The sequence below is a fragment of the Manihot esculenta genome, chromosome 17 (assembly GCF_001659605.2).
Source record: "Manihot esculenta cultivar AM560-2 chromosome 17, M.esculenta_v8, whole genome shotgun sequence".
Taxonomy (NCBI): Eukaryota; Viridiplantae; Streptophyta; class Magnoliopsida; order Malpighiales; family Euphorbiaceae; genus Manihot; species Manihot esculenta.
The window spans coordinates 9,328,993-9,342,406 of NC_035177.2; the positions used below are offsets into that span (position 1 = coordinate 9,328,993).

General features: G+C 42.3%; 1 protein-coding gene across 1 annotated transcript; it reads left to right on the forward strand.

Moving 5' to 3' along the window:
• The first annotated feature begins 12,067 nt into the window (after nucleotides 1–12,067).
• On the forward strand, nucleotides 12,068–13,258 carry LOC110605473. Its single transcript, XM_043952404.1, has one exon. It carries the CDS (start codon nucleotides 12,068–12,070, stop codon nucleotides 13,256–13,258), a length of 1,191 nt encoding a protein of 396 aa, XP_043808339.1.
• The last annotated feature ends 156 nt before the right edge of the window (nucleotides 13,259–13,414 follow it).

The window sequence follows — 13,414 nt, forward strand, 5'->3', positions numbered from 1 at the left end:
TTTGGGAGAGCCCAGGTTCGGTCGCCGAAGCCAGTTTCGGCCGTCGAACCTGCCTGTGGAGGCAGTTTTGGCCGCCTAAGCTCGCCCCCGAAGGTTTGGACTTTCGGCTCTGGAGGGGAGTTTCGGCCGCCGAACCTGCCCCCGAAGGTTTGGACTTTCGGCCGCAGAACCTTGCCCCTGAATGTGCCTGACTTTCGATTCTGGAGGGACCTTCGGCCGCCGAACCTGCAGCCGAAAGTCCCCTGCCCAGCCTTCCTTTGCATGTTTTCTATGCATGTTTTAGGGGGTTTTTGGGGAGATATTTATAGTCATGTTAGAGTATGTTTGGTTCCTCATTTGAGTCCACTTGTGTAGGATTGGACCCGAGGAACCGAGGAGGCCAGCAGTGTTAGCTGTTTCAGAGTCAGCTAGAGGTGAGTAGAACACAACTCTTTTTATTTCAAAGCAATTAAACTTTTAAGCATGTTCATGCATCATGAATGCCATGTATGTAATAGGTTGTATTGCATTAGAATTCACGAATATGACGCATTGCATAATTTGCTGTTGACGTGGATGGATATTGGATGACCCACTAGCCCTCGATATGATGTGATATGATATGATATGTAGTCCAGGTCGAGGCCCATGCTACGCCCCTGGCATGATGTAAGAGAAAGTCCAGGTCGAGGCCCATGCTACGCCCCTGGCACGATTGGTTATGTTATGTTATGTTATGGTAAGAGAAAGTCCAGGTCAAGGCCCATTCGACGCCCCTGGCACGGTTGGATATGTAGAGGGTTATTGGTGACAAGTCCATCCGTGATGTGAATTGTTTGTGATGTGATGCATTTCATGATGGCATATGTTTAAATGAACTGTTTTTACTGTTCTGATCACTGGGCTTTAGTAGCTCACCCTTTTCCCCTAACCCCCAGGTTTGCAGGATCAAAGATAGCTCAGGGAGTCAGCAAGGGTAATGGCTATGGCTATGTTATGTAATAGTCTAGTAGTGGACATGAAATGTAAAATAATGTAATGTAAGGTATTGTACAATGATGTAATGAGGATTAGTATTGTGCTTGGCCCTAATGTATGGTTAATTCCTGTTGTACATGATATTTATATAAATGTTTTAATGATGAGATATGTTGAACCAGGCTTGACATATGAGATGTTGACCCAACTGGAGTATTTGATGAGGGCTCCAGTAAGGGGTTTTATGTATACAGTTACGATGCATACACAGGTCAAGCTTGGTATATGAAAAAGTTTTAAGTTTTTATGAAAATGTATGATCATGTATGGGATTCTATCAAGTATGATAGGTTGTATGTTAGGCTTGCTACGGGTTCCGGCGACCTTAAGTCCATCTGAATCCTAGCGCCGGTAGCGGTCCGGTTTCTGGATCGTTATAACTAGGTTTTCAGAATTTTATATTTTGGCTTTTTGGGCCCTTTCTAGATGTTTTGTTTTATTTTCCTGTGTTTCTAACCTAGTGTTCACTTTACATTATATCGAAACTTTGTGTGTAATTGAAAAAAAGGTTACTTAATTCCCTACTTGCATGATCTCTGTGATATTGTTGTATGGGTGCTTCGGGCCAAAATACTAAAAGATGCAAAAGTATGCACATGATTCTATAAAGACCTGCCTCGATACGCCTTCATAAGTGTAAACATTAAATGTTACCTGACTTATGTAACTTCAAAAATGTAATGACTTGGACGGGTTGGTCAAGGGTTGTTTGGTGTTGTTATCCTACTACCTTGAGACCTTCTACTACTTGATATCTATGAATGGGCAATTGGTTGCCTGAAGGTGTGCTCTTGCATCGCTTAAGTGGGCAAAGAGTTGCCAGTGAGGGCGCTCTTACATTGCCTAGGGTGCTCTTACGTCGTCAAGTGGGAAAAGGTTTTGCTTGAGAGGGAGCTCTTATTTCGCCTAGGGCGCTCTTACGTTGCCTAAGTGGGAAAAGGTTTGCCTAAGAAGGCGCTCTTACATCGCTTAAGTGAGAAAAGGTTTACCTGAGAGGGCGCTCTTACGTCGCCTAAGTGGGCAAAATATTGCCTGAGAGGGCGCTCTTATATCACCTAAGTGGGCAAAGGTTTGCCTGAGAAGGCACTCTTACAGCACCTAAGTGGGCAAAGGGTTGCTTTAGAGGGCACTCTTAAATCGCCTAAATGGGCAAAGGATTGCCTGAGAGGTGGCTCTTACATCGCCTAGGGCACTCTTACGTCACCTAAGTGGGCAAAGGTTTGCCTAAAAAGGCCCTCTTATATCGCTTAGGGCACTCTTGCATCGCCTAAGTGGACAAAGGGTTGCCTGAGAGGGTGCTTTTACATCGCCTAGTGTGCTCGTACATCGCCTAAGTGGGCAAAGGGTTACCTAAAAGGGCACTCTTACATCGCCTAAGTGGGTAGAGTATAACTCAAGAGTTTATGCCTGAAAAACTTGCTTTTTTATTCAGTAATGAAGCATGTACAAGCTTGATCAAAATTTGACTGATAATAGTAAAAACCCTAATAAAGAAAAACTGACTATTGGTAGAATTTCTTGAGATTGGCCACATTCCATGATCTTGGGAGAGTCTTTCCATTCAAATATGCTAACTTGTAAGCTTATGGACTGATTACCTTAGTAACCCGAAATGGTCCTTTCCAGTTACTCATGAGTTTGCCTGGACCGACATTCCCTTTCTTTAAATTAGCTCTGCGAAGGACCATATCTCTTACCATGGAAGATCTTCCTTTAACTCTGGAGTTGAAGAGTTGTACCATTCTAGTTCGGTAAGTTGCCATGCTTATGAAGGCTTTATCCTGCTTTTCTTCTAACTAGTCAAGTGAGAACTAGATTATGTCATCTTGGTTGGCAAGCTCTGGCATAGAGGTTTGAGTGCTGAGGATTTGAAACTATATCGGGATCATTGCTTCAGCCCCCGTAAGTAAGGGAGAAAGGTGTCTTCCCCGTTGCTGTCCTGGGGATGGTACGATATGCCCATAGTACACTTGGTAGCTTATTTACCCAATTCCCCTTAGCTTCATCTAAGTGTTTCTTCAAACCCTATAAGATAGTTATGTTCGTGACTTCTGTCATTCCATTAGATTATGAATGATAGACTGAGGTTAGCCTTAAATCAATTCTCCAGGTTGTACAAAATTCTTTAAACTTTGAACTGTTTGCCATTATCCGTAATCAAAACTGCAGGTATCCTGAATCTGGTGAATATGTTTTTTTTTTTTTTATATAGAATACAATTGCTCTTTCTATGGTAATCTTCGGGGTTGCCTTCGCCTCTACCCATTTTGTGAAATAGTCAATTGCAACGATTACATACATTTTCTGGTACTTTGCTCTTAGAAATGGGCCTAGAATCTGGAATAAGTCCCATGGGCTGCCAATTGTAGTTAACCTTTCAATGGGGGTGTGTGGGATGAAGTCATGTTTCTAGCATGGGACACACTACTTTACCAGTTTCTTTGCATCTTCTACTACTATGGGCTGGAATAAGCCCTGCATGAATGCCTTTTTTGCGATAGTCCGAGCCCCCTCATGACTGCCGCATACCACTTCATGGATTTCTGGAGGACTCGTATGCCTTCCTCCTAGGATATTCATTTCAATAATGGTTGGAGATAAGCTCTCCTGAACATCCATCTATCTATTATGGCCTCTAGGCATTCAACATCTAGCGTTGGTGCTAACCTAGTCGACCTCACTTCTTGAGGAACCTTGGCTCTTTGTCCTCATCACAAAGAGTGCCCTTAGGCCTAGGGATCGTCATCGATTGAACAAGGTCAAGAGAAATGGCCTCTATGACAACATTATCCACTATGTAATGGAGAGTGCTATCTTTGCTTTCATGGCCAAAGAGCAGGACAAGGCTTTGAAGCAAGAGTTCAGGGCACAGGAGACGGATAAAAATCTCTTGCAGGAGGACTGCTCGAGGCTGAAGGCTCAGGTTGAAGAGGTGGAGAACACCATGAAGGAGACGTTGGATTCCATTGAGAAACTCAAAGCGGACCTAGATGAGGCAACACTTTAAAGCTTGCCCTTGAGAATTGGGCTAAAACTACTGAGGACCAAGTGGCTATACTTTAACGCCAAGTCCAGGAGCTACAATTTCAGTCATAGGAGACTTGGGCCGCCACAGACAGGGTGGCTGAATTAGAAGTTGAGCTTCAAGATACGGTGGCCCAAAGTGGGGAGATGTTCGTCCAAGTTCAAGACTCTGTAAAGAAGGAGCTTACCAGACAATTCCTATAGAGAACTTCTTTTGGATTGATGACATATTCTAGGATGAGATGGAGGAAGATGAAGAGGATGGGCAGGATGAGGAGAGGCCAACCGAAGATAATCCCTTAGACCCGACTTCTAATATAATAGCTATGGAAGAAAATGTAACAGAAGCTCGGGAGGAAGCGACTGATAATGTCCCTCCTATCTTGTAATATTTCTTTCTAGTGAAAAAACATTTTTTTTTTCATCTTGTCTTCATTTTTACCAAGTATCATAGGATCGGTATTGGACCAGAACTCTCGTCTAATAATCGGCAAATAAGACTGAAATAACTTGGAAAAAATTGTTAAGTGGGACAAACACCCGGCCAAATACTTGGCGGATACTCACCTTGTGGTTTCGACATAAAAATGTCTTGAAAAAATTACTAAGTGGGACTAACACCTGGTCATGAGCCTGCCGGATACCCACCTTGTGGCCTTGGCATAAAAATGCCTTGAATAACTTTAATAAGTGGGACTAACACCCAGTCATGAGCCTAGCAGATACCCCTTGTGGCCTTGACATAAAAAAGCCTTGAATAACTTTAATAAGTGGGACTAACACCCGGTCATAAGCCTAGCCGATACCCGCTTTGTGGCCTTGGCATAAAGATGGCTTAGAAAATTTTAATAAGTGGGACTAACACTCGGTCATCGGCCTGGTGGATACCCTTCTTGTAGCCTTGGCATAAAAATGCCTAAGAAAATTTTAATAAGTGGGACTAACGCTCGATCATCAGCCTGGAAAATACCCTCCTTATCACCTATGCTTGAGAAAAATGTTTTGAACGTCAATACTTAATTTTAGCAAATCACTGTTCCTCATAACTGAATAATACATCACATGAAAATTACCTCATTAAATGTTATTAATAAAATTTGTGTATATTACAAATATTCTAAGAATGGAGAATGATCCACTATCTAACTTGGCCAACTTATAAAGCCCAAGGCGGATAGCCTTTGAGACCCTAAACAATCCCTTTCAATTTTCATTCAACTTACCAGATCCGACACTACCGCTTGTTACATCCGTTCTTTTAAGGACTAAATCTCCTACATTAAAGACTCTCGGTTTGACTCTATTGTGAATTCGAGACATCTTGCTCCTGTAGACCACCATTTTGATTGCCACTTGCTCTCATAAAAATTCAGCTTGGTCTAGGTTGAATAGCATTTCCTTGGGATTCCCTGAGGACTCAAGATGTTGAATTCTGAAAATGCTTACTTAGACCTCCACGGAGTATTGCCTCGACCCCATATACAAGGGAAAATGAGGTTTCCCTTATGGCTGTTTTGGTTAGGGGTGAGCATTCGGTCGGTTCGGTTCAAAATCGAATCGAACCGAATAAATCGAAAATCAAAATTTTAGTATTCATGAAAATCGAACCGAATTGATTTTTGTCAGAAACTGAATTGAATCGAATCGATTTGATTTAGTTTGATTTGATCGGTTTGAATTTTTAATAAATTTTTTATTTTTTATACTTTATTTTTAGTATTTTAAAATTTAATTGGAATATTTTAACCTTAATATGATTTAATCTCTTTATATTATTGAAAATAATATACTATTATCACTAAATCAGTTCGGTTTGATTTTTTTAATTTTTTTCTGATCAAAATCGAATCGAAATAATCAAAATTTTTGAAATTAAAAACCAAATCGAACCGAAATGAATAAAAAATCAAATTGAATTTTTAAATTAATTCGGTTCGGTCGGTTTTTTCGGTTTGAACCGAATACTGCTCACCCCTAGTTCTGGGATTTATTTTGTATGCCTAGAGGATGTGGGGTAGCTCTTTGGACCAGTAGCCTTTGGCTTTATTGAGCCTTTTCTTCAAATCTTGTAGGATTTTCCTATTTGTCACCTCAGTCATGCCATTGGTTTGAGGATTGTACGCCGAGCTAAATCTTAAGTCAATTTCCCACCTGCAGTACTCTTTAAACTTGAAACCCGCAAACTGAGTCCCATTATCAATGATAACGACCTTAGGGATTCCAAATAAGGTAAATATGTTTTTGCTGATGAAGGAAATTTCCTGCTGTGTGATGATGGACTAGACAGTCTCTGCCTCGACCCACTTGTTGAAATGGTCCACTACTACAATTATGAACTTCCTTGACCTGATTGCTTTTGAGAATAGGCCAAGGTTGTCTATCTCCCATTGAAAAAATGACCAGTGGCTTCCAATTGCTGCTTGCATCTCATTGGAGGTTCATGAAATGCTTGCATGCACCTGACATTGATAGCACTTCTGTACGAGTTCCTTTGCATCCTGCATTACCATTGGCTAGTAATGTCTTTGCTTGAATGCCTTCAGGGTGATCGTTCGAGCTCCTTCATGGCTTTCGCAATCTCTTTCATGGATATCTTTATGGATACTCTGACCATCATCCTCTTTTACACACCGTAGCCACGATTATGTTGATGACCTCTTATCTTAGACTTTGAAATATCTCTGACATTGATTAATAACTAATTGTGAGTTGCTAAAAACAATAGACTTTTATATACCTATTTTCGCGACAATCTTTAGTGCCATAACCACGGCCTCATACTCAGCTATGCTGTTCGTGGTATTGAAGGCGAGCTTTACTGTGTAACGGAGCTTTATTCCTGTCTGAATTTGTAGAAGTATTCTGATTCTAGAACCTCTGGCTCCACATGCACTATCTGCCCAAACCTTCCATTTCTCAACCGGTGATTTTGAAGTCTCCAGAGGTAGAGTCATTTCTACAATAAAATCAGTTATAACTTAGGCTGTCATTGCATTTCTTGGGACACACATGATGTCGTATATTGATAGCATCATTGCCCAGGTGGACAACTGCCTCGATAATTCTGACTTGTGAAGTACTTTCCATAGAGGATAGTTTGTCCTTACCTCTATGGTATGTGACTTAAAGTAGGGACGTGGTTTCGTGGCTAACATTAGGACTGCGAAGGCCAACTTCTCGAGAAGGCGATAATTCAATTCTGTCTCCTTCAAAACCTAGTTGGCGTAGTAGATGAAGCTTTGCTCTCCCTTGTCCTCTCACACGAGCACAGAGCTCACTGTTTTCTATGTAATAGATAGATACAAAAACAACACTTTGCCTTCGATTGGCGAGCTTAGCAAAGGAGGGGATGATAAAAAAGTTTTTAAGTTTTCAAATGCTTCCACGCACTTTTCCCCCCACACAAACATATTTTTGCCTTTTAAGATTTTAAAGAACAGGAGGCACCTCCTGGCCGAGTATGATATAAATCGGCCAAGAGCGGTGACCCGTCCATTTAATTTTTGTATGCCATTTATGCACCTGGGTGCCTCCATGTCTTGGATGGCTTTAATTTTTTTCAGGTTTGCTTTTATGCCTCTTTCAAACTATATACCCTAAAAAATTTTCCAGCCTTTACCCCAAAAGTACACGTTTCAAGGTTAAGTTTCATACATGCCTTATCTAGTAAGTCGAAAACCATTTGGATGTCATATAGGTGATCCTCTAAGGCTTGAATTTTCATGACCATGTCATCCATGTATACTTCAATTGTTATTCCTACCAAGTCTTTGAAGATGCCCGATACCAGTCTTTGATTGGTAGCCCCTACGTTCTTTAACCTGAATGACATCACCTTGTAATTAAAAAAATAACCTTCATCGGTGATAAAAGCAGTTTTTTTCTATATCTTTAGGGTCCTTCAAGATCTGGTGATAACCTGAATGGTATCAAGGAAAGAGACAATTGCATAGCCCGAGGTAGAGTCTATTAACCTGTCAATGGACAGGAGTGGATATGATCTTTTGGACATGCCTTGTTCAGGTCAATGAAATACATGCATATCCTCCACTTCCCATTTTCCTTCTTAACTAGTACTACATTCGCGAGCCATGTAGGATACTGGACCTCTTTTATTAGTCCTACACATAAAAATTTGTTAACTTCCTCATTAGTCACCTATTGTCTCTCCAGTGCAAATTTTCTTTTCTTTTACTATAACGGTTTTATTGTCTCATCAATGAATAACTTATGGGTAATTAAAGTTGGGTCAACACCTGTTATATCTTATGGAGACCAAGCAAAAGTAGTCATTCTGCATTTTATCAATTCAATTAAATTATCTTTTACTTAGTTGCTTAATATAGTTTCAAAATGTACCTTTTTATCGATTTCTAGCTAGATTTCTTCTATTAGGTCTACCGGCTCTGGCTTCATATGGAAATCTAGTTTTTCTAGTAGATCGGTGAGCATTGTTGCCTTTTGAGGCTTTTTGTTGAGTGCTTGTAACATTCTTGTACTGATTTCTGGCTACCTTGATCAACAGTTAATCCTCCTAGAGTTGGCAACTTTAACTATATAGCACCTATATTAATAACTATTTCATGGCAGTTCAAGACAGGGCGATCGAGTATTATATTCTCTTTGAGTAGAATGTCTACCATTGCAAACTCTGCATACAGCTCTGGCTTGTGCTTCTCATCATCCAACACAAGAGGGAGATTAATGGTGCCCAATATTGCCACTATCTTATCCCCTAATCCCACTAGTAGGTAGGAGACCTTAGCAAGGTTATTCTTGTCTAAACCTAACTTATTAAAAACATCTAGAGTAATGAGGTTGATGGAGCTACCTGTGTCGACCAAGACTCGCCTTACGTCATACCTGTTTAAGCGGACACTGATGACTAATGGGTAATTGTGAAAAAACCCTGTCACCTTATCTTCAAGTCCAAAATTTATCTCTTGCTTTACCCATGGCTCCTACTCTACGGACAAGATATCCATCAGCTATTGATAGGTAGCAGCAGGATTCTTGATAAAGGAGTCCATGAATTTGATGTTGCGAGTTCTCTTTTTTAATGTCTCGCACACTATTTTATGATTTAGCTCTTCCACCTGTATAGCTTCAGCATTGAAACATGAGATGAAGCTCTTTAAAGACTCACTCTCTCCTTAGCGGATCTTCCACAAGTCAGATGAGAGCTTTTAGAAAGTATGCAAGTAATAAATCTATATTTAAACATTATAGCAATTGAGTAAAATTTTGAATAGAACATGGGGTTAGATGTTGGTACCATTTCTGAGCCAAACCTGTGAGTGTGGACGGGAACACTCGGCACAGCACAAAATCATTGATGTCTTGAAGCTATATTGTGGTTCTGAAGATACCAAAGTGGTTTCTAGGGTCTGCTATCCCGTCATATTTATCCAAACTAGACAGTTTGAATTTTGTATGAAAGGTTTTTATAAGGATTTCCTTTGATAGGAGCAAGGCATTGTCCAGACCATAGTCCTCCTCTTGCTCCTTCTAGTATCTTTGCATAGCATGGACTAGCTTCCAATCAACGCCTTTTAGAGCCTCATTCGATGACTCCTCAACCTCCAGCTTGGCCTTCTCATTGGACTGAGTTTGAATCACTTCCGTCTGAGTCCTCGGGATCTCGATGGAAGCCTCCTTCCTTATTCTAGAAGTCATAAATGAGGCATCTTCTCGAGTTTTGTATTGCTCTAGAGTTACTTGCAGCTTTTTAATATATTGGAGCATCTGCTCATTATTCAGGTTGTTAAGCTCCGCCTCATTGACTGTGGAAGGAGTATTCTATCCATTGCTAAGGGTGGAAGATATGATAGTCCCCTTTTTGGCAGTAGATTTAGTAGCAACTCGTACAGTGCCAGCCATTTGAAGAATAAAGAAAAAGTATTTTTTTAGAAGAAAGTGATTTAGGAAGTTGGATTTAATCCAAGTGAACATGAACAATTTAATGGATTTTCTGACAGTGAAATCAAATGATATAACTAGAAATAAAATTGAACTACGATTAATCAATTACAAAAGAGAAAGAGTGAGGTGGTTGATGCCTATGGACAGTCACTCCGACGCTCAAGTCAATAAATTGCTAGAATGGGTAAATGTGATAGATTGATTTGAGTTTAGAATGAGTGTGTAAGAATGCGTACCTTAAACTATGTACATATTTACTTTTATACTGTAAGAAGATGAAGTTAATTATCAAATCTCTTGGAAATCCGACTGGTACGGGCTAGTGGATAAGGTATCTCGCAATTATAAATATAGTAGGGATCTACTAGATTATTTCCGCTAACAATAACTTTCCATAAATACTCGACCTGCTCAAGAGATGAGAGTCTTAGTGAAGCACCGAGTGTTACAGTGTCCTGGTCTTTCTTCCAATAGGTGAGATTTATGCGATCGTATGTCAGCTTATTAGACCCTTGCCATGTGACTCATTCCTATAATGACAGCTCATAACTTATTTTGGGCGATTATTATATCGTATCACTATTTAAATAATTAAATTAAATACTTATGTAAATAATCTAAATTTTTAAGGGTATTATAGAAAATCTCATTACATCCTTTTATAGAAGTATAGATAGATATAGATTGATATAATTAGATAAATTAAGTTACTTAATATTAAATTTTTATATTATTTAATTTAATAATTTTAAATATTTATACTATTTCATGACCGTTGGATTCCTCTACCCCGGTTTGGGGCCAGGCCCAGGGTGATAGCCCATTACCTGAAGGCCTTTAAGCCTTCCACATGAACCAGGTTCGGCCCACTCAGCCTTAAGACCGGGCTCCATCCAGATTTCTCAATTAGACCGGCCCATAAGATCTTCTCTAGGCTCAGTCTTGAATTCCTCTTCCTGCCCAGTCCAGAAGAAGGGATGTGGCCAGCCCATCCGCCCAGTGGGTCCCCCAGCATGCGTGCCAAAGGAGAATTAAATTGCCGTTACGCATGGGACAAAGATCTGATACTCTCGTACGTCCGTATCAGTATGGCAGAGAAAGGTGGCCCAATGAAAGCAAGGCCGCTACACGTCACTGACAGGCAGAGGAAAGGAATAAAAGGAGAAGAACACCCTCCTCTCAGACTAAGCTTACAGAACGCATTGTAAACCCTATTTTCTGGATCTCAGATTATCAATTGGCGCCGTCTGTGGGAAACGAAGGAGATCTTTTCATCGCCGGAGTTCCACTTTTACAAAACCCACTAAGATCCACGATGGCTAACCATAATGAAAACAACCTTGCAAACACTCCCAATGACCTGAGCTCTATCCAGGAGGGGCAACAGTTCTCTTTCTCCAGCCCTACAACCCCAAACAACCAAACCCCAAACAACCAAACACCAATCCCTTTCAACCCCTCCTCAAGCTTGGCAGGGAACGCATCCGGAGCTGTTCTATCCAACCAAGACCTCCAAGCCATGGCCTTTCAACTACAAAACACTGCCCACTGGTTGGGGTAGATGATGCAACAGAGGGGCCTTAGCACCCCAATGAATGTGATGCCGGTAGTAGAAGAACCCCGAACTAATGAACCCCAGCCCACTTTCAACCACCCCCAAACTATCAACCGAGAAACCGGAGAAAGGGGGCGAAGAATAGGAGGAGAAGATGAACCTGAAGCTAGAGTCCATGGAAGAAGAGTGAGGGAGTTGATAGAAAATGACGAGGCAGACAGTTATTCTATCGGAACAACCAGGAGGATGAAAAGTGAGGTGCAGGAAGAGGAGTATCGTCTGGAAAAGAGGCCCAGACAAGAAGAAGAAAATGTAGATAAAAAATTGCAGAAGCTGAAGGAACAGCTCCTGGCTGAGTTAGAAGCGAAAGACCATAGCCAGACTCTATTACCCACCTCTTCACCCTTTTCGAAGTGGGTGCAGTAGGAGACTATCCCCAAGAAGTTTATGATGCCACCTATGGCAGCATACGACGGAGCCGAGAACCCCAGGGAGCATGTCTTGAACTACAAGACTTTCATGGAGTTGTAGACTCTATCAGATGCCTTGATGTGCAAGGTATTCCCAACGACGCTTACGGGGCCGGCACGGGCGTGGTTTAACAGCTTGGAGGCTGGGAGTATCAGGAGCTTTGGGGATCTGGCCAATGCCTTCATCAGCCGGTTCATAGCCAGATTACCAGCGGATAGGAAGACCAGCTATTTGGAGATGGTCAGGCAGAAAAGGGACGAGTCGCTGAGGGAGTATGTTGCCCGTTTTAATACGGAGGCCCTACAGATCCCCGAGCTGGATGAAGGGAGAGCGATGGAGGCCATGCAGAAGGGGACGACCTCCGCTGAGTTTTTTGGCTCGTTGAGTAGAAAGCCTCCCACTACGCTGGTAGAGCTGATGAAGAGGGCGGAGAAGTACATAAGGCAAGATGACGCCCTGGTGACGAGTAGATTCGCTAAGGGGGCAGAAGACAGAGGAAAGGCCCCCGAAGAAAGGAGATCGGAGAGGCATGAGAAGAAACAGGGCAAGAAACCTGAGCCCTACAGGCAGCCCTGGGACCGAAGAGACCAGAGACCTTTCCCCCTTCGGGTTTCAGAACAAAAGCCATTCCCTCCACGTATTCCGGAGAACCTGACCCCGCTCAACGCATCCAGAGCTGAGGTGCTCATGGCAGTTCAGGATAAGGAGTTCCTACAATGGCCCAGGCCTATGAGGGCAGAAGCAGACCAGCGAAATCCTGACAAGTATTGTCAGTATCATCGCATCCACGACCATGATACCAACAATTGCTACCAGCTAATTAGTGAGATCGAAAGGCTGATCAAGAGGGGACACCTCAGGAACTTTGTGAAGAAGCCGGAGGGACAGAGGCCTCAGCCGAACCCAGCAGCACAAGCATCCAGGAGGACGGGAGCAGGGTCGGTGAATGATGGCTTCAGTGGAACCATCAACATGATCGTTGGGGGGACCGGAGGTCGGATGAGCCGAAGGGGAAAGAAGAGAGGCCGAGATGGGGAAAGCAGCAGTGCAGAAGTCATGCAGGTAGTTGAGCACTCTCCAGTAACTATCACCTTCTCTCCGGAGGATGCCCAGGGTGTTCAAATGCCTCATGACGACGCCCTTGTTATTGAAGCCATCATCCACACCTATCGGGTTAAGAAGATTTTGGTGGATGACGGGAGTAAGGTGAACTTGCTGCCATACCGGGTCTTTCAGCAGATGGGAATCCCTGAGGAGCAACTGGTTTGAGACCAAGCCCTAATTAAAGGGATCGGCGGAGTCCCGGTACCTATGGAGGGGAAAGTAAAGCTGGCCCTCACTCTAGGAGAAGCGCCAAGGACTCGCACTCATTATGCGGTGTTCTTAGTAGCCAAACTCCCCTTGAGCTACAATGCAATACTGGGA

Coding starts and splice junctions, on each gene's coding strand:
- LOC110605473 (XM_043952404.1), top strand. CDS start 12,068: ATGTGCAAGGTATTCCCAACGACGCTTACGGGGCCGGCACGGGCGTGG.